At 43.5% G+C, this 20196-nt stretch overlaps 7 protein-coding genes across 7 annotated transcripts; 4 read left to right on the forward strand and 3 right to left on the reverse strand.

The window, feature by feature from the left end:
* Window positions 1-3438: 3438 nt before the first annotated feature.
* On the forward strand, window positions 3439-3750 carry LOC306936650 (histone H4; the record flags this gene model as incomplete). The annotated part of the gene is made up of 1 exon (XM_079520237.1): window positions 3439-3750. One exon carries the CDS (start codon window positions 3439-3441, stop codon window positions 3748-3750), a length of 312 nt encoding a protein of 103 aa, XP_079376363.1.
* A 3209-nt stretch (window positions 3751-6959) lies between these two features.
* LOC306936620 (histone H1-like) lies at window positions 6960-7574 on the forward strand (the record flags this gene model as incomplete). Its single annotated transcript, XM_079520204.1, has 1 exon — window positions 6960-7574. The coding sequence occupies one exon, from the start codon at window positions 6960-6962 to the stop codon at window positions 7572-7574; it is 615 nt and encodes a 204-aa protein (XP_079376330.1).
* LOC306936636 (histone H2A-like) lies at window positions 7042-8497 on the reverse strand. Its single transcript, XM_079520221.1, has 2 exons — window positions 8097-8497; window positions 7042-7144 (listed from the first exon to the last, which is right to left on the reverse strand). The coding sequence occupies exon 1, from the start codon at window positions 8480-8482 to the stop codon at window positions 8099-8101; it is 384 nt and encodes a 127-aa protein (XP_079376347.1). The 5' UTR covers window positions 8483-8497; the 3' UTR covers window positions 7042-7144; window positions 8097-8098.
* Window positions 8498-9395: 898 nt separating this feature from the next.
* LOC306936631 (histone H3.2-like) lies at window positions 9396-9887 on the forward strand (the record flags this gene model as incomplete). Its single annotated transcript, XM_079520216.1, has 1 exon — window positions 9396-9887. One exon carries the CDS (start codon window positions 9396-9398, stop codon window positions 9804-9806), a length of 411 nt encoding a protein of 136 aa, XP_079376342.1. The 3' UTR covers window positions 9807-9887.
* Window positions 9888-14470: 4583 nt separating this feature from the next.
* LOC306936637 (histone H2A-like) lies at window positions 14471-14854 on the forward strand (the record flags this gene model as incomplete). Its single annotated transcript, XM_079520222.1, has 1 exon — window positions 14471-14854. The coding sequence occupies one exon, from the start codon at window positions 14471-14473 to the stop codon at window positions 14852-14854; it is 384 nt and encodes a 127-aa protein (XP_079376348.1).
* A 573-nt stretch (window positions 14855-15427) lies between these two features.
* Window positions 15428-15805, reverse strand: LOC306936655 (histone H2B-like; the record flags this gene model as incomplete). Its single annotated transcript, XM_079520242.1, has 1 exon — window positions 15428-15805. The coding sequence occupies exon 1, from the start codon at window positions 15800-15802 to the stop codon at window positions 15428-15430; it is 375 nt and encodes a 124-aa protein (XP_079376368.1). The 5' UTR covers window positions 15803-15805.
* Window positions 15806-16923: 1118 nt separating this feature from the next.
* On the reverse strand, window positions 16924-18536 carry LOC306936615 (heterogeneous nuclear ribonucleoprotein A/B-like). The gene has a single exon (XM_079520199.1). It carries the CDS (start codon window positions 18482-18484, stop codon window positions 17291-17293), a length of 1194 nt encoding a protein of 397 aa, XP_079376325.1. The 5' UTR covers window positions 18485-18536; the 3' UTR covers window positions 16924-17290.
* Between the last annotated feature and the right edge of the window lie 1660 nt (window positions 18537-20196).

A 20196-nucleotide genomic window follows, 5' to 3' on the forward strand; every position in this document is an offset into this window, starting at 1 on the left:
GCCGAGATATATTTTCGAGTTAAAAAAATAAATAATAATAATAATTTAAAAAAAAAACTAAAAAACTAAAAAAAATGAATGGTTCATGCCCATTCATTAAGATTCGAGTGCCAACCCTAATGAGCGAAGGTTTGAACCCCGGGTTCTGGGGGACAGCCTTATACACTACACACAGCATTCTGCAAATCGATTCTCCAGAACCAGCAAAAAATACCAAATAATGCATGTAAGGCATTGGGACGATAAACACTCATAATCAAAAGAAAAAAAAGAGCACACTTAAATTCTACAACCACCCAAAAGAAAGTGACCCAAATGCACTCCATAACAAGGCACAGCAAAACTCTAGAGCAGTGGTTCCCAAAGTGGGGTCCGGGGACCCCCAGGGGTAACTGAGGGAGTTCCAAGGGGTCCCCCAGCTAAATGATAGTTTGGAACCAAATGGACCATTATGGGTCTGTAACTCAGAGAGTGTACAAATGGAACCAAATGGACCCGTTAGGGTGTACAAATTTGTACACTCTCAGAGTTAAAATAACATTGATTTTACAATATAAATTGGGGGTCCCAGAGATAGAAATGCCATTAAATGCGGGTCCGTAGACTAATGCATGTCAAACTGGGGGTCCTTGAAATTAAACGGGTTGAGAATCACTGCTAGAGCCGTAAAAATCTTCTCTTATGGGCGGTCCCTGGCATATTTTTTCAAATGGGGGTCCGCAGGCTAATTAGTGTCAATTTGGGGGTCCTTGAGAGCGTCTGCTAAATGCCTAAATTGTAAATTGTAAATTGTAAATTGTCTTGACATGACAAAGTTTGGGAAACAGTGCTCTAGAGAGATGCCCCCTCAGCCAGCTGGCCATGGAACTCAAACCCAAACAGAGCCACCAGATAGAAAACCCATTGGACTAAGCCAAATTACCACAAGGAAAGCTATCTGAATCATCAGAAAGAAGAAACCCAAAAGCAGAATAAACTAGAATGCTATCTGTCCCTAAACAGAGAATACACTGTGGCAGAATACCTGAGCACGGTGACCAACCCTAAACAAAGACAAATCTTAACTATAGGTACAGACTCAGTGTGCACAGTCTTGCGAAGTTGCGATCAAGAAATCATCATCATCATCATATAGGCAGACCTGTCTCCCTAGAGAATACAGATTATACACCCACTGCAAACAAAGTGGAAACTGCTACATTTTCTATTAAGACATCAGAGACAGATTACAATCACCCACAGAGATTTTAAAAACATGACTAATGCCAAAAAAACTCCCATATCTGCTGGATGAAGTACATTAATGTGCAAACAGTAACAGCAGCAAGATCTGTCAGCTGCTGTGATAGGAGAAGGTGTTAATGTTTGTAAAGGGCAGTAAGATATGAGGTCATCATGTGGCACGTGGCCGATATATAAATACATATTGTAAACTAATTTTGTTTCATATATAAACAAGCCAGGATGGATAAAATAAAGAAACAGTATAGGTAAATGTAGATGCGAAAAAGAAGGGCGTGCATGTTTCGGATTACTCCGCCGGCAGATGTGGGTGACTGAAGAAAAGGCTGTATCATGCTTGAGGTTGAGTGCATGACTTTAAGAATAGGCCGGTGGCAATTTGGATAATTAAGCAGAGTCCAAGGAGTGATACAACTGCAACCATTGTGGACCCCTGTGACATACAAGCAACAAAATCACACTTGTGTGAAGTGAGGGGTGCTCTTATCATGATACATCATCTCATTCTGACCAATCACAATTTGCGTCCTCACCTTCATCTTCAACGTTTGTATTTACACAATGTTTGTGTTTACATAAACACGTTTAAGTAATGAATGGTTATTACTTGCGCAGGCAGAGCACGCAAGTAATAGTTTTCGTTTCCGTATGTGGCCGTGATGTTTATGCGCCATGCCAGCGTATGACGTAATGACTACTTGTGCTTGATATGGCAGTGGTGTCAGATTACATACATGTATGCATAGGGGCATTACCTTTAATCCTCCCGACACTAAAACATATCGTCATTACGTCACCATCGAAAACCAATTACACCCTGGCATTGGGTCCTTTAATCCACATCTTTATTACGTCATCATTGAGAGCTAGTTGTACCAGTTATACCCTGACGTCATATGCTGCTACGATACATACGCATCAAACGGGGCATACGCAAAGTAACCACAGTATACCGCTAATCAACTTACAAATTACATATACATAGAGGCATTCCCTTTAATCCACCCGAAACTGATCGACATATACGTCACCATCGAAAGCCGTCACTCATGCGTATGACGTAATGACTACTTGTGCTTGATATGGCAGTGGTGTCAGATTACATACATGTATACATAGGGGCATTATTTTAAAACCATACCATATGTGCACGTGCCCATATGGTAGATCCGGCCCTGGACAGCACTAACGACTGTGCCACCGTGCCCCCATGAATGGTTATTAATAAGATTGGTCTTTAATAGCTGGTCAGTGATTTGCTTGCATGATGATGGTGGATGGTGCCGGTGGTGACTTTGAGTAGGTTAGGGTTGACAACTCATGTGCCACCTCTGTGAGGAGTGGGAGTCTGGGAGAGCTCCAACGTGGGTCAAAGGCTAGCCTGTGTGGATAAGACACAGGCTTGCTGCCCATGCAAGATTTACATTTTCTGGAAGTTAAAACATGTAAATACTTTAAAATAATTCCAAGTAACTAAACCTAAATTCCTCGTGTGGGAGCACTACAGCAGAGTTTAAGGCGTTTCTAACATTTCAAATGGCCATAACTCGGTGACCATTGCTTGTACTGGAATACCAGCACCCGTCCCACACATAAAATAGAGTAGTAACATCTGAATTTCAGCGCCTACCCTGCACGCACCCATCGAATTTTGCAGTAGGCCATGCAGGCCTACTGCCTGAATACCTAGCCTGGTTAATAAACCAGACCGAATCAGCCGTTGGCAAAAAAAAGTTGCCTACCGCGACAGTGTTGTGTGATATTAGTCTGGTTTATTAGCCAGGCTACTGAATACCAGCACCCACACATAAATAGATAGTGAATCCTAACACGAACACTAGAGTAGGCCTACACCAATAAAAGAGACCCCCGGGCCCGCTATGATAAACTTCATGATTAAGTGCCTATTGTTGAAAGTACCTATAATTAAAGTGAGGGTCTCAGCTACAACCAGTCAACCATGCTCAATGTGCAAAATAAATCCATGCAGATTTCAGACCGTTGGTGAGATTGAGAACAAAGACAGCAGAACGGCTGCTATTGTGTGAATGGGGAGGGGGTCTGCATCTTTGGCACCGCCCAGTGCACTGCAGAGCAGTCTGCCTGTCCTCACTTACGTCCTCACATCACACTTAAAAACAGGATGCTCTGAGTTTATCCTTCATTCACTTTCGTCTCTTCAACCAAAGCGAAAAAATGTCAGGCCGCGGAAAAGGAGGAAAGGGTCTTGGAAAAGGAGGCGCCAAGCGTCACCGCAAAGTGCTTCGTGATAACATCCAGGGAATCACCAAGCCCGCCATCCGCCGTCTGGCTCGACGTGGCGGTGTGAAGCGTATCTCGGGTCTGATCTACGAGGAGACCCGCGGTGTCCTCAAGGTTTTCCTGGAGAACGTGATCCGTGACGCCGTCACCTACACCGAGCACGCCAAGAGAAAGACTGTGACCGCCATGGATGTTGTCTATGCTCTGAAGAGACAGGGCCGCACTCTGTACGGCTTCGGAGGTTAATAACGCTGACTTGATCTACCAACAACCCAAAGGCTCTTTTAAGAGCCGCCCACACTTTCTTTAAAGAGTTTATTCCATGCTTTCATACACGTTTGCATGAGCCATGATTAATGAACTGAATAAAATCCCTTACAGTTACATCATAGTTCCACACATTGAAAGGTCTTACTGTAACATTGTGATCCCCTAAACAGCCAAGACATGTAGGAAATGCCGGAGCGCGTGCACTCGTCTTCAGTTGCATTGCACAGTGCGCTATTTCCGAACGCGCCCACAGAGTCCCCAGTGGCGGGCAGGGTGGTTGGAGCCGGTGGCCATGACGCACCATTACACGTTTGATAACCGATTATACTGCCAAAAGTCCAGGGTGTAAAAACTCACTTTGCACATTTAACTTCCAGCAAGATACACAAATTCCAAGCGAATATGTAATATAAATGTAATTGTTATAAGATGCTTTATAGTCAAGGTTAAGATGAAGAAACCACTGTCCATTGGTGCTTAAATGGTTGTGGACGATAAAAGCTCAATGCAGATTAAATTCACACCCACTTGCCAGTATTGAGTTCCCATACCAGGAGTCGAACCCGGGTCGCCTGGGTAAAAATCAGGAATCCTAACATAATATGGAACTGTACTAAATTCCTATCACAAAATTACACGATGCTTTAAGTTTGTGCTTGGAGTCAGCGACCCACTCACTCCAGCTTGAATCATGAACATGATGAAATGCAAATATTGATTGCTTTGTGACAGGGACATGGGTCATAGAAATATCATCTCGGATTAGTAGCAAATAGACTTAAATTGACTGCAGTAAGTGGACTGACTATAGAAAGTGTGTTACACGTGGATTTAAATTAGAGCGTCGAAAAGAGCTATTAATTAAATGTGTTTATTATCATAATTACATCCCTACCCTAGTCTAGCGGGACAATATATCAGGCAGGCGGGAGAACATTATGCAGAAAGAAAGACAGTGTGAGACACCCATAGGAGACACCTCCCTCTGTGGGTCACGTGAGCAGTGGCTGCAGAAGCCAATCATGTGCTGGGAGTCGCATACTTAATTTGCTTTGGCTTGGTAATTTCCCATCTCAGGCATTCAATTAATATTTGTATGTATTTTTATATAGAATAATATGTAACAGGGTTGAAAATCATAACAGTAATCCAACAGTAATCCATTACTCAGGGGATTTTTTTTTACTCAAGATGGACACTACTCTACCTGTGGTGATTCAGATATATTGTTGAAATAACAAACATAATTTTCACATAATTGTTTTCTATCTTTATTCCATGTAACAGAGTTGAGCTATTATGCTTTACGACCACATGTGAGAGTAGAAATTACTCTAAAACATTGTAAAATAAGGTGTGAGATTGCCTCTTTCTGTAGCATGTTGTTCAGAAGACTTGTAGAATGCCACTTCATGTTGGTGATGTCACTAAGGGGCCAGTTAAGTATTCTTAGAGTGACTTGTGTAACGGGGTTGCGTGCGATTTTAATGATTAATCATCAATTTATTAAAAAACTAAACATGACCAGCAGTAAAGCACTGATAGATATGTGAATGGCATAATTTATGGATTTTTGTACATTTGTAATAGTGATATCTGAAGTCGACTTTCATCGAAGGCCATTGGGGACATGACAAAATTGACAAAATAGGGGGTGTCTACTAAAATAAATCAAGATAATTTCTGCTATGAAGATACAATCCATGTAATTTTTACACAATATTAAAGGGAACATAAATTGATGAAAAAAGCTTTTAAAAATAAATGTTGGTGACTCAATCAATACAATACACCTTAAAAGTTCACTCAGAGGGACTGCAAATCGTACCGGTTTCATGGAATGACTCAACTATTGCAGAGCCTGCCCACTAAACCAGTTAGGACGGTAATCAATTTTGTCTTGCCTGTATCTTTCATGTAAAAACTGCCGTAGACTTGTCCATTTTGATGTGTATGAGACTAGTGTTAATTATTGTGCGTATATAGTAGCCTTAAAGATTTGTACGATTCTTACACTGATGCATTTGCCCGCAGACCCATCTGAAATGAGATTCCGCCAGGGACCCCACCATAAATTGTCTGTCTTTCTCACTGATCTACAAGCTCACACATTGTAACTTGACGTGACCTTGTATAATGGCTATTTTCGAATAGACAAAGCCCCTCTCTTTCAAGTCGAATAACCAAAGTATAACACTGTAACAATTAAGTGCTTAAAGTTACCTTATTTGGCTGGGGAGACCCCGTTGGCACTTTGATAACCACTCGTTTGTGTGGATAAACTCAGCACCCTAACACAGCATATAGGCCTTTGTCATTCAAGTGTCATACAATGCATTTGAAGGCTGCTTAATACTGGCAATTTGGTTTTACTAGTAAAACACACAAGTAATCAACACCCACACAATACTGTATTTCCTTTGACCAATACAAATATATCATGCAATCTGAGGATAAGTGCGCTGTTACCTATGCAGGCCCATGTACATTGAAAAAGTGATTGTTCTCAATTGGCCATTCTTGAATAAATGTGAAATGACATGTGAAATGAACTGAAACATGTCACATTTATTACAATTAATCACAAGACAACACTTAGAGAGCAAAATAAACGACCACAAGTGTCCTCTCATAAGTCATCATGTCACAGGTCCACGGTTGTGTTTGCAGACACTGACAAGTTTTGATTTTTAAAACAAACACATTGATACAGATGACCTATTTTATTTTTATAACATTGCCAGACATCTCACCTTGCTGTGCAGTGAATATTGCTCAGGGAATTGTATGTGAAACTATTTTAAAAACCAAATGACAGAGGAAAGTTGATGAACAACTCTCCATGTACCTATGTATATGTGATGTTTTCAACGTCTCATTACAAAACGCAGGAGGCCTCGGGGCTCCACATGATTTAATTATGATGCGAAACTAGTCTGCTATATTCTCCATTTGTTGTTTTACTTTAATACTTCAATTTGTCTGTGTTTTATTTGGTTTTTAGTTGTAGAGAAAACACAAGTGTTCCACTATTCTGCAGCACACAGAGCACTGACCTAGTGGGTTGAGTCTACATGGTTCTCACACATCCTTTAAGTTCCACCTCCTCCTCCTCTGCTTCATCATCACTCTACGGCTACGCAGAGAGTTTAGTTCAGTGCAACTGAAATACGAACTACAAGAGAATGGCAGAAGTCGCCCCAGCTCCAGCTGCCGCCTCCCCGGCTAAAGCCTCCAAGAAGAAGGCCGCCGCCAAACCCAAGAAGGCCGGTCCCAACGCCCAGGACCTCATCGTCAAGGCTGTGACCGCTTCCAAGGAGAGGAGCGGTGTGTCTCTGGCCGCACTCAAGAAGGCTCTGGCCGCCGGTGGCTACGACGTGGAGAAGAAAAACAGCCGCGTCAAGGCTGCTGTGAAGAGCCTGGTAGCAAAGGGCACCCTGCTCCAGACCAAGGGTACCGGTGCTGCTGGATCCTTCAAGCTCAACAAGAAGACCGAAGTGAAGGCAAAGAAGCCCGCTAAGAAGGTAGCCACACCCAAGAAGCCGGCAGCCAAGAAACCTGCCGCGGCTAAGAAATCCCCCAAGAAGGTTGCAGCCAAAAAGCCCGCAGCCGCTAAGAAATCCCCCAAGAAGGTAAAGAAGCCTGCCGCTGCAAAGAAAGCCGTAGCTAAGAGCCCCAAGAAGGAGCCTAAGAGTCCCAAGAAGGTGAAGAAGCCCGTCGCCGCTAAGAAAGCACCAGCAAAGAAGGTAGCAAAGCCCAAGGCGGCGAAACCCAAGAAGGCAGCCGCCAAGAAGAAGTAATCATCCACTTTCACACAACAGCATGTTTTAAACCACAAAGGCTCTTTTAAGAGCCACACACAACTTCATTTAAAGAGAATTCCTCAATATAGTATAATGTAATATTGGCTCAACTAGTCAATGTGGAAATAATTCTTCATTGTTCTCACTGCACGAATGAATGGAGTCCCTTCATATGAGTCTTAATAGTCTAGGATTATCCTAAACCTTTCGTTGTCAACAGAATCCGAATGCAATCAATGCATGGTGCATAATTATTGAAATTCAATATTTGCATTGCAGCAAAAAGCTCCAATGAACGCAAGCCTACACTTAAAATGAAGCTACGTGGTATTACAGTTTTAAAGTATTGCAATAAAAGGACTTCATTATAAATGTGAGACATTCATTCGGCATATTACTTAATAGTAATTAGTTTTATAACAAGACTGTTCTCCCGGGTGAAATGGAATGCTCTTTACATGGAAATAGTGGGTGGCTCTTAAAAGAGCCTTTGTGGGGTTCATTAACAGAATGTAGTACATTTATTTCTTGGCGGCTTTCTCGGTCTTCTTGGGGAGCAGAACAGCCTGGATGTTGGGCAGCACACCGCCCTGAGCGATGGTCACTCCACCCAGCAGTTTGTTGAGCTCCTCGTCGTTGCGGACGGCCAGCTGGAGGTGACGGGGGATGATACGAGTCTTCTTGTTGTCACGGGCAGCGTTTCCAGCCAACTCCAGGATCTCAGCGGTCAGATACTCGAGCACCGCAGCGAGGTACACTGGAGCACCGGCGCCGACTCTCTGGGCATAGTTGCCTTTACGCAGCAGTCTGTGGACACGACCCACGGGGAACTGGAGCCCGGCACGGGATGAGCGGGTCTTTGCCTTCGCCCTGGCCTTTCCTCCGGTCTTCCCTCTGCCACTCATTTTGATGTAGCTTTATTTCTGTAGTTGAATATAGAAATGTGATAGAGGAGAGGCGCGCAAGACCTTTTATACCTTCAACAACACAGAGTAAAGTACTTTCGGTATGTGCGGGTGTGCGCCCCACCAATCGTAGAAACGGATGAGAGCGCGGGCTGAGTGTGTATGAGCTTCCAACCAATCAGTAGTAGTGACATGAACTGCTCCTCCCAAAAAGGAGGTTCTTGACCAGAGACAGAGTCTCAGAGCCAATGAGCTTAAAAGCAGCAGTTTGCGCCCTTTTTGTTACAACTCATTTATTAACTTTACAAAGATAGAAAATGACAAGAATCAACAGCATGACCTCTCGTAATAATGACGTTGACTGTGTCTTTTAAGTAAGTATAGGTATACACCATATTATGTGGTAGTAATAATTTGTATGACATCATACATTTAGCCTACATTTAGTGTCACATTGCATGGATTCCAGTGCCTATATCCAAGTTCAATGCACAGTTCTAGTCAACAATCAACACTTCTGTGCAGCAAAGCACCGACATGTCCACATATTGGAAGTTTAACCACATGAATATGCTGTGTGAGTGTGACTACCGTATATCATGTGAATGCGATGTTACTTTCTTATACACTAGTATAAAACAAGTTTGATAGTAGAAATGTTTATTTATTTGCCCCAAATCATACAACAGAGCAAAGTATTTTCTTTGTTCAGTCCATAGTATTTATTACTTGGACTTCTGTAAGAGTTCCCCTCCAATCGGTGCCAGTGATGCATGGTACCTCCCCAAACAAGGAGGTCCCTCACCATTGACCAATCAGAGAACAAACGGCGTCTCAGAAATAAAATAAAAGCAGCAGTTTGCGCTGCAATAACCATTCTATTCTCAACTTCTTTAGAAGAGAACAAGATACAATGGCAAGAACCAAGCAGACCGCTCGTAAGTCCACCGGTGGCAAAGCCCCCAGGAAGCAGCTCGCCACCAAGGCAGCTCGTAAGAGCGCGCCGGCAACCGGTGGCGTGAAGAAGCCTCACCGTTACAGGCCCGGTACAGTGGCTCTGAGGGAGATCCGTCGTTACCAGAAATCCACCGAGCTGCTGATCCGCAAGTTGCCCTTCCAGCGCCTGGTGAGAGAGATCGCCCAGGACTTCAAGACTGACCTGCGCTTCCAGAGCTCCGCCGTCATGGCTCTCCAGGAGTCTGCTGAGGCTTATCTGGTCGGTCTGTTTGAGGACACCAACCTGTGCGCCATCCACGCCAAGAGGGTGACCATCATGCCCAAAGACATCCAGCTGGCCCGTCGTATCCGCGGAGAACGTGCTTAAACTAATCTGTCACTGCCACAACCCCAAAACGGCTCTTTTAAGAGCCACCAAATGCGTTGTTTGGAGAGCAATTATTCCTTTGATATATATATACACACTGGAGTCTGGAGTCGTGCACAATATGACATAACTAAAATAAAAATATTTGCTATAATAACTGGGCCAGCTGTGTAGGGTCACAGCAGACACATCTTTTTTGCATAAAAGCTGATTATTTTTTTGGTCTTCTATAGTTTGTTTCATTGTCTCCACCAGGCCGAAGGCATGGGGAGAGTACGTTTTGCACTCCGTCCGTGTGTGTGTCCGTCTGTCCGTTACCAGTTAATCTCTGGCACCGTTAACCCGGTCGATGCCAAACTTTGCACACACACTCCCTGGATGCCAACGATGAACCTCTGCCCCACATTTTCCAGAACGGCCTGTTATAGCGCCACCATGAGGCAGCTTTTCACATGTTTTACCTAAAACTGCACCGATCTGCGTGAAACGTTGCATGCACACTCCCTAGAGGCCAAGGACAAACCTTTGACCTGCATTTTCCGCATCTGCCTTTTATAGCGCCACCAGGAGGCCGACTTTTGTAAAACACATGTTTTGATATTACTCCTCCAGATTCTGTCCAAAAATCTCACAAATCGTTAGAGTATCTCTATGGTCATGTGCTCAACTTGGATCTGTCCCATATTTCATATTCCATCCTAATTGGCTATAATTGGCTTTCACAGTTTGCAAGATTGCCCCGTTTTGAACAAAAGCCTCAAATCATGAACGCAGCATGCAATTTACGTGAAATCTTTCACACATTTTCCTACTAGGCTGAGGAATATATCCCACCCTTTTCACATTGGCCTGTTATAGCGCCACCAACAGGTTGATTTTTGCAAAACACATTTTTGGAACAAAATGCCTCAAATCATCCAATTGCCATCAAAGGCAAACATGTTTATATTACTCCTAAACATGTTGCCAAACATCTCACACAGTCCTATCCTCCTGGTGGAGACCTGTGCCCAGAAGGGCACTTTTTCTAGTTTTAAGTACTTTTCTCTTTGAATCAGAAATATAATAATTATACATCTCACTGAAATTAACCAATGATTAAATGTGTGATTTCAATCACTCAGACATTCAGCTCCACCCTGGGTGAGGGAAGAGGCATTGTGCCATTGTGTTGAACTCAACATGATGCTTCACACCAAAACCAGTAGATTGTACAAAGCAAGTTTAGAGAGTTTTGGATGTAAATCTAATCTATACATATCAGTGGCTTCACAAAGTGGAGGCGGGGGTGAGCATGTTTCTAGTATTTGGTGGGTCAGGATGTATTTAAATTGTTATCAAAGTGTGCTAAATGTTTTGTCTTATACCCACATGTGCACAGTAAAATCCTCAGTGTCAATGTATCCATGTGTAACTCGGAGAGATTTGCATTGTGGGAGATGTATTTTCCAGTGATGTTCAGATTTGTAGGACTAATTGTCTTATTCTTATTTATTATGCATACCAATATATTTGGTCAAACAAATGTAACACCAATAAATTAGCTAAAATAACCGGGTCTGGTACAAGAGTTTGGTGTGTAGCGTTCCAAAGACCTTTGTTGCAATCAATAGTGACTGAGTTAATATGTGCATGGCAGGGGGAAAAAAGCAATGTGATAAACACAAATGACTTGTGGGCTGATGCTACAATGCATGTGTGTGCATGTGCGCATGCCTGCGTACATAATACATATTGTGTATTTGTAATGTATGCATTGATGTAGGACTATGTATGTGTAAAGGACCCCCCCCCCCCCCCCCCTAAAATGAGAAGCTGCATCAACACATGTTACAAATGTCTTGTGTGGGCTGATGCTACAATAGTTCAGTAGAATTGTGTGTGCGTGAGTGTGTGTGTGTGTGTGCCTGCGTACATATTTGTAATTGATGTAGGTCTACCGTATGTATGTGTAAAGGACCCCCTAAAATGAGAAGCTGCATCTCAAAGGGCTAACTCTGGACACAGAACGAAAAACAACAAGCAATGCTTGCACGGCATAATTAGGGCGATACCCACTCATTATCAAAATAATGAAGAGAGCAATTACATTTCAGGACCACCTAAAAGAAAGCAACCCAGACACACTCCATATAGCCCTCAATCATAGAGAAAACCTACAGTGATGCCCCCTATGTCAGCTGGTCCAGGGACTATATGCCCAAACGCAAGCACAACCACCAGACGGAAATCCATTGGATTTAACCAGATTATAAGAAAACAAAAATAAAGCTACCTGACTACTGGAAAGAGACTACCAAAATAGCTAAATGGGATGCTATCTATCACTAAAAACTAAAGATAATATACATTGGCTGAATACCTGAGCACAGTAAACAACCCAAAACTTAGGAAGCATTGACTAGGTACAGACTCAGTGAACACAGCCTTGTAATAGAGAAAGGCCACCACAGACATAGCCTGGTTAATAAACCAGACCGAATCAGCCGTTGGCAAAAAAAAAATTGCCTGCCAGCGGATTAGGGTCTGGCGAGGCTCAGTAGCACGCCTCTTTCCTACAACCGAGAACAGGTCGGGCCAATCGGGACACGGTATGCAATATGGGCGGGCTTTGGTACAGTGACGTTCAATGCTTGAGACCTTTGACTGACAGTAGCTCTGACCAATTGCGTCGAAGATAAAATGTTTGAACCCGCCCCCCGGGAAATGAAATCCAAGTGGAGCCAGCCCAGACTAATATACCGCGACAGTGTTGTGTGATATTAGTCTGGCTTATTAGCCAGGCTACCACAGACAGACCCCGCTCAAGAGAAAACAGACTATGCACCCACTGCACACAAAATGTGGGGAAACAGAGCTACACTTCCTAACCACCTGCCCACTCTACCAAGACATCAGAGACACATACTCCCCACAGATTACACTGATGACACATGCAAGGCAAGCGCTCAGAGTGATTACTCAACATGGATTATTATGAGGTTATAGGGAGTTATATTATCCGTGACTTGGCCTGTGGGTGGGGTTCACACGTACAGCACCTATCCATTTAGGAAGGCCAGGGGGGAGCTGAGTGTGGAAAATTACTTAAATCTGTCTCCATTTTGCACTGTTCAGCAACACAGACGTGAAAATGATGCCATGGCAAAACTATTATAAATGGGGGTAGATGGCTGTGTTGACTCCAGTGTGAAGTGACTGATATTCACAGTTTGATGTAGGTCACTTAATCAAATTTACAATTACTTCATCACAGTAGTTTGACCATATATCCACTGACAGTGAAAACTTAACAGAGAGTACATTCAGTATGTTGACAAGCTTCATGGAGATGCTAATTTTCCTTTCCAGCTCGATTTGGCACCTGCCCACAGAGCCAAAACTACTAGTAACTGGTGTACTGACCATAGTATTACTGTGCTTAACTGACCAGCCAGAATTACGGCTGTTATCAAAGCAAACCAGGGCTTCCATAACACATCAACAGTGCCACTGGCTGATCACCTCCATGCCATGCCCCATTGATGAAATGATTTGTTCAACAAAAGTAGCCCAGTACCAAGTAATATACTTTTCAGATTTCTCGTCTCGTAAAATATTCTAATTCATTGGGATAGGATTTTTTGATTTTCATGGGCTGTATGCCATAATCATCAAGATTAAAACAATAAAGGTTTTAAATAATTAACTTTATGTACAATGAATTGAGAATATATGAAAGTTTCACTTTTTGAATTATATTATGGAAGAGAATTAACTTTTACAAAATATTCTAATGACATGGGATGGACTTGTATGTAAAGCTGTGCGTGTGTCGCCGTCCTCCTCTGATTGGTCAGTGGTCAGTGGTCAGGAATCTCCTTGTTGTTTGGGGAGCTACCATGCATCACCCACTCACACCGATTGGAGGGGAACTCTTACAAACGTGATTGATTGATTGATTGATTGATTGATTAACAAAATTACAGTACATTTCGAGTACAACTCCTATACTCCTGTACAATAACTGTCAGTGGACGACACCATAAAGCATTACTTAGCCTACTGGACTGGAGTAATAGCAAATAAACCATAATAAACACTATGGAATAGTAGTTTCCAGTGAACTGACAAAAGCAAATGCATTGCTGTATCATGGAGCAAATAAATAAACATTTCTACTACATATCTCATGTCTTCAATTTTGGACAATTCTGTGCTTTTGCTGCACAGAAGGGTTGATTGTGGACTAAACTAAAATGTGCCTTGCACTTTTAGGCACTGCAAGCCTTGGAATGTGAGTGACACTGTAGGCTAAATATATTGATTGCCTAGTGCTTACAATTATTTACGACCACATCACACGATGTATATAATAAGTGAGTTAGTTTATAAACTGATGCTTCTGATTTCAGTGGGCTGCTGTGCTTAGCTTTGTTCTTGCCACTGTTGGGTCTGAAACTCCGTTTCTGGTCAGGAACCTCCTTCTTTGGGAGGAGCCGTTCAGCCACTAGGTCTGATTGGAGGGGAGCTCATACACACTCGCTCTCAATCATTGGTGGGGCGCACAGCCGCACACAGAGATTAGTACTAGGCTGTGTTTGTTGAAGATATAAAAGCTCTCGCGCGCCTCTGTTTCCTCACATTTCTCTGAGATATTACTTCAGAAATAAAACGTCATCATCATGAGTGGAAGAGGGAAGACCGGAGGAAAGGCCAGGGCGAAGGCAAAGACCCGCTCATCCCGTGCCGGGCTTCAGTTCCCCGTGGGTCGTGTCCACAGACTGCTGCGTAAAGGCAACTATGCCCAGAGAGTCGGCGCCGGTGCTCCAGTGTACCTCGCTGCGGTGCTCGAGTATCTGACCGCTGAGATCCTGGAGTTGGCTGGAAACGCTGCCCGTGACAACAAGAAGAGTCGTATCATCCCCCGTCACCTCCAGCTGGCCGTCCGCAACGACGAGGAGCTCAACAAACTGCTGGGTGGAGTGACCATCGCTCAGGGCGGTGTGCTGCCCAACATCCAGGCTGTTTTGCTCCCCAAGAAGACTGAGAAAGCCGCCAAGAAATAGATCTGCTTCATTCGGTTAACGAACCCCAAAGGCTCTTTTAAGAGCCACCCACTCTTTCTATATAAAGGGCAATTCCCAATGTATTCTAGGAGGGAAACTATTTAAAAATACAAATGTCTGAATTTAATAAGCTTCCTATAGTTCCTACGCCTAGTATGAACCCGTCGGTGTCTGCATCAATATAGCTCCACTTATTTCATATAGTAAGTTTAGGGCAAGTGTATAATTAAAACTAGTTACATAATTCAAGTTTATATTCCGCTTTGATTCAGCATTTATCGTCACTTAATTCTGTTGCTGGCTATGACACCCACATTGCCCATGATCTACCACGAATAATGGTAGGTTAAGCAGTTTGTCAATCTTTATCAGCACGTGCGTATGATCACAATGCTACTGTTGCACTGACATTTCAACTTTATCTCGAACACGGTTGTCTGATGCGGCTCATGACATGCTGTCAGGCTCTGCAATAGTTACCATTTGCTTATTATAGTACTTGGATAAACGCTTTCTTGGAAAAGATGGGTGGTCCTTAAAAGGACCGTTGTTTTTAATAGCAGACTATGCAATTTACTTAGAGCTGGTGTACTTGGTGACAGCCTTGGTGCCTTCAGACACGGCGTGCTTGGCCAGCTCACCGGGGAGCAGAAGGCGGACGGCGGTCTGAATCTCCCTGGATGAGATGGTGCGGCGCTTGTTGTAGAGAGCCAGTTTGGAGGCTTCACCGGCGATGCGCTCAAAGATGTCGTTGACGAAGGAGTTCATGATTCCCATGGCCTTGGAAGAGACACCGGTGTCAGGGTGGACCTGCTTCAGGACCTTGTATATGTAGATGGCATAGCTCTCCTTCCTGGACTTTCTGCGCTTCTTTCCGCCCTTAGCGGCGGTCTTGGTGACAGCTTTCTTAGAGCCCTTCTTGGGCGCTGGTTTCGCTACTTCAGGCATGATTATTTCTCAGTGGATTGAAGACAATATGTGAGTATTACTCGGCGTTGCACCAGTATTTATAGCAAGCCAATACAAATGACGCGTGCTACTCCCAGCACATGATTCGCGTCAGCTCAGCTGCCACGGACTGCTTATGTGACCCACAGAGGGAGGAGTCTCACAACACTGTCTTTGTTTCTGCATAATGTTCTCCCGCCTGCCTGATCTACTGTCCCGCTAAAATAGTTTTCCCGCCTGCCTGATCTATTGTCCCACTAAAATATACTATGCATATTTGAATTGGAATTAATAGTTATTCCACGCTGCAATTTAAATCCATGCATTTGTAACACTGTCTATATTCATTCCACTTACTGCAGTCGGAGGGTATGCGCATGCAGTAAATGGCAGATCGAGTGGCAAAGTGAAATTAATGTTGTCATTTAATGGAATGAATTAGGACTTTTCTTTTTGGATGTATGGGCTGCCATGGCCAGAAAGTAGTGTTTTGCCACTCAGTAGGCATTCCCGCATAATTTCCGGGTATGATGTCACACGCATACCCTCTATACGAGATTATATTTCCATGGCCCATCATAGCTGGGGTAAGAGTGGTCTGACTTCTATCACGAATTTAAATATTGTGTTAGTGTTTTGTCAATTAAGCAGGTCATTTTATACAGTCATAGTCTACTGTAGCGTTTAAAATTACTAGTTTTCACACTAGAGGAATGAGTTTCCAGTGAGAGAGGGAGTGCCCTCTTACATTTAAACAGGCTTGCTTTCGGTTGTATCATAACACTAGTAAAGCCACTTAAAATTGCAGACATGATGGGGAAGAATCTCCTTTTAAAAGCCAAAGCAACAAAAAAAGAAAATAACTGGTTGTCCTTGTCTACTTAGCCAACTGCAAACATTCACTTAACACACTTACAATTAACCCTTTGATTAGTTAAATCCCTTATCCGTCTTTCCTCACCCCACATCTGAAGCCATGCAGCTCACATCAAACACTCAACAAAAAATATTCAAACACCAAATATGCAAAAAAAAATGTTTTATTCTTGAGCTCCTTGCTTGTTGGTAAATACAACCATGTAAAATACAACCATACAATACATTCGATTAAAAAAAAAAAAGGTACCAAAAAGTACAGTAAAAAATAACACATCTGAAGCCATGCAGCTCATCAAACACAGGAAAGACAAATCTACAAACACCAAAGAGGGAAAAAAATGCAAATATGCAAAAAAAAAATATTCTTGAGCTTCAAAATCCAGTAGACATGTAATACATTAGATTAAAAAAAAGGTACCAAAAAGTACAGTAAAAATAACACTTCCATTGCTGGAAATGTAAATGGACACAAACCAATATAAAATAAAAAGTGGAAAAGTGACATTTGCTTCCCCAATTCCTCACTTGATCTGTACATATGGAGCATGAGTCCAAATGTCTGCCAACTCCAAAGGAATCGTATTTACTTTAGACCTGCACTACTTGTGATCAGTATGGCATGTAGCTACTCTGGTGGCCTCCACGTCTTGGAGTTTTCCCATAGCTTGTATTGCCCTGGTTGTAGTCGTAGCCACCCCCATAGGCCACCCCCATAGCCCCAGCATGGGGGTAGTCATAGTTGGCATAGCTGCCATATCCATAGCCTTGTCCGTAGACCTGTCCATAGCCCTGGTTGCAGTAGTTGTTGTACAGTACTTGGTTACAGTTCTGGATCTGGCCACTTCCACGTCCTCTGCCACGCCCCCCATATCCTCCTCCACCACCCCCACCGCCATACTGCTGCTGCTGGTACACCTCTTTGGGCTGGGCTATTTTAATCTCACACTTGCTCCCACTGACATTATGGAATTTCTTTTCCAAAACTTTTTTGACTGGATTCTCTTCCTTATACGTGATAAAAACAAATCTCCTCCTCTTCTCCGTCTTTGGATCTTGCGGGAGCTCAATCGTTTCGATCTCTCCAAAAGTGCCAAAGTACTCCTGGATAACATCTTTGTCTGTGTCTGGGTTGAGGCCTCCAACAAAGATCTTCTTGACTGGCTCCTTCTTCATAGCCATGGCCTTCTTAGGGTCAATCTGTCGACCATCTAGCCTGTGTTCCTTCTGTTCAAGGACTTTATCTACTGCTGCTGCTTCTTTAAAGCGAATAAAGCCGAACCCTCTTGAACGGCCTGTCTGCTGGTCCGTTTTTATGGTGCAGTCTGTCACTTCACCAAATTTAGAGAAGTAATCGTTGAGATCCTTCTTACTCGTGTCCCAGCTGAGACCCCCGACAAACATTTTCACCGCATCCTCCTCCCCTTTACTGGCGTTGATCTGTCCGCCTTCCGAGGCTCCACCGCCGCCGTTCTGGGCTTCGTCTCCTGCCTCGCCTCCCCCCTCCTCCGTCGCCTGTTCTTCGCCACCATCGCCGTCTTCCAGAGCGGACTCTGCTTCGACTTCGGGCCCTGCTGCTTCTGCTGCCGCCGCTACTGCTGTTTCTGTGGCGTCCTCCTCCGCGTCGTCCACCAGTTCCGACTCGGCCTCGGCGTCCCCGTCGGTCCCGTCTATGGCCTCCTGCTCCGGCTCTGCCTCCTCTAACTCGTGCTGCGGTTCCTCCTCCTCGGCGGCGCCTCCGTTCAAATCGTCGAGTTCGTGACCGTTTCCCGACGTTTCCATGAACTGCTGCTCGGTGTCGGACATTTTATAAGCCTAGTATGATCCCTCTATTTTATATTCTGATCACACAATCGGAGAGCACTATTCGAAGTGAATGAATTTGAGAACTCAGAGCCTCGTCTCTTTATGTGTGCTCTGAGGACAGGCAGAGTTGTGTGGGAGTAGCCAACACCCTCCCCTCCACCCCCCACTCACCCCCCCCCTCTCTCTAACACACACACACGCCCACGCACACACACACACACGCACACACGCACGCGCACACACACACGCACACACACACACACACACACACACACACACACACACACACACACACACACACACACACACACACACACACACACACACACACACACACACACACACACTTCCTACATTTTGGGTCATTTTACCATGCTCAGGTATTCAGCCATGTATATTATCTTTTTAGTGATAGATAGCATTCCATTTAGCTATGTTTTTTGGTAGTCTCTTTCCAGTCGTCAGGTATAGCTTTCTTTTTGTTTTCTTATAATCTGGTTAAATCCAATGGGTTTTCCGCCTGGCATATAGTCCCTGGACCAGCTGACATAGGGGGCATCCCTGTAGGTTTTCTCTATAATTGACCACCTTTATTTTAGGCGGTCCTGAAATGTAATCGGGTATCGCCCTAATTCTGCTGTGCAATTTACAGCAATTTAGACATTTAGACGCTCTTAATCCAGAGCGATTTACATTAGGCAAGAACAAAAAGCATGGGGATACATCACAAATATATAATGCATTTATCAAGCATTGCTTGTTGTTTTTCAGTCTGTGTGCAGCGTCCACACACAGAGGTTAGCCCTTGAGATGCAGCTTCTCATTTTAGGGGGGGTCCTTTTACACATACATAGGCCTACATCAATGCATACACGCACGCACACACACACACACACACACACACACACACACACACACACACACACACACACACACACACACACACACACACACACACACACACACACACACACACACACACACACACACACACACACACACGACAGACACACACACACACACACACATACACACAAACTCTTCTCCCTTCTGGCCCCAAAACTGTGGAATGCACTGCCCGTTGCAATCAGAACTGCAGCATCACTCCCGATCTTCCGCCGTAGTCTGAAAACCCACCTCTTCAGACTCCATCATGGCCCATAGCACTTACCCTACCCCCTTAGACAGCACTTCTTAGACTTATATAGCATTTGAAACAGACTTATAGCATGTCATGTAGACAGCACAATAAGTGCATTGTATGTAGTCATAGCACTTCATAGTATATATGTACAGCATAGTATAGCATATATGTGTAGTTTATATGTATAGTGTCATTATATAGATATGTTCTAGTTATAGTTTATATGTATAGTGTCATTATATAGATATGTTCTAGTCACGGTCTTAGCTTACGCATGTTTCGCGATAAATGCATTTTTTTACATATGTGATGTATTCCCATGCTTTTTGTTCTTGCCTATTGTAAGTCGCTCTGGATTAAGAGCGTCTGCTAAATGCCTAAATTCTAATTCTAAATTCTAAATTCTGTGTCTGCTTAGCAAATGCCAAATTATTCATGCACTCATCAATGTCTATACATATTCCTGGCCAACAGCATATAGTTATCGTATAGCAAACAGTTGAATATGGAATGATACAATAAATGAGTACCACAGACGAAAAACAGTCTAAGTCCAAATTTCAGACTG

This window comes from Electrona antarctica (assembly GCF_951216825.1).
Source record: "Electrona antarctica genome assembly, chromosome: 14".
NCBI classification, from domain to species: domain Eukaryota; kingdom Metazoa; phylum Chordata; class Actinopteri; order Myctophiformes; family Myctophidae; genus Electrona; species Electrona antarctica.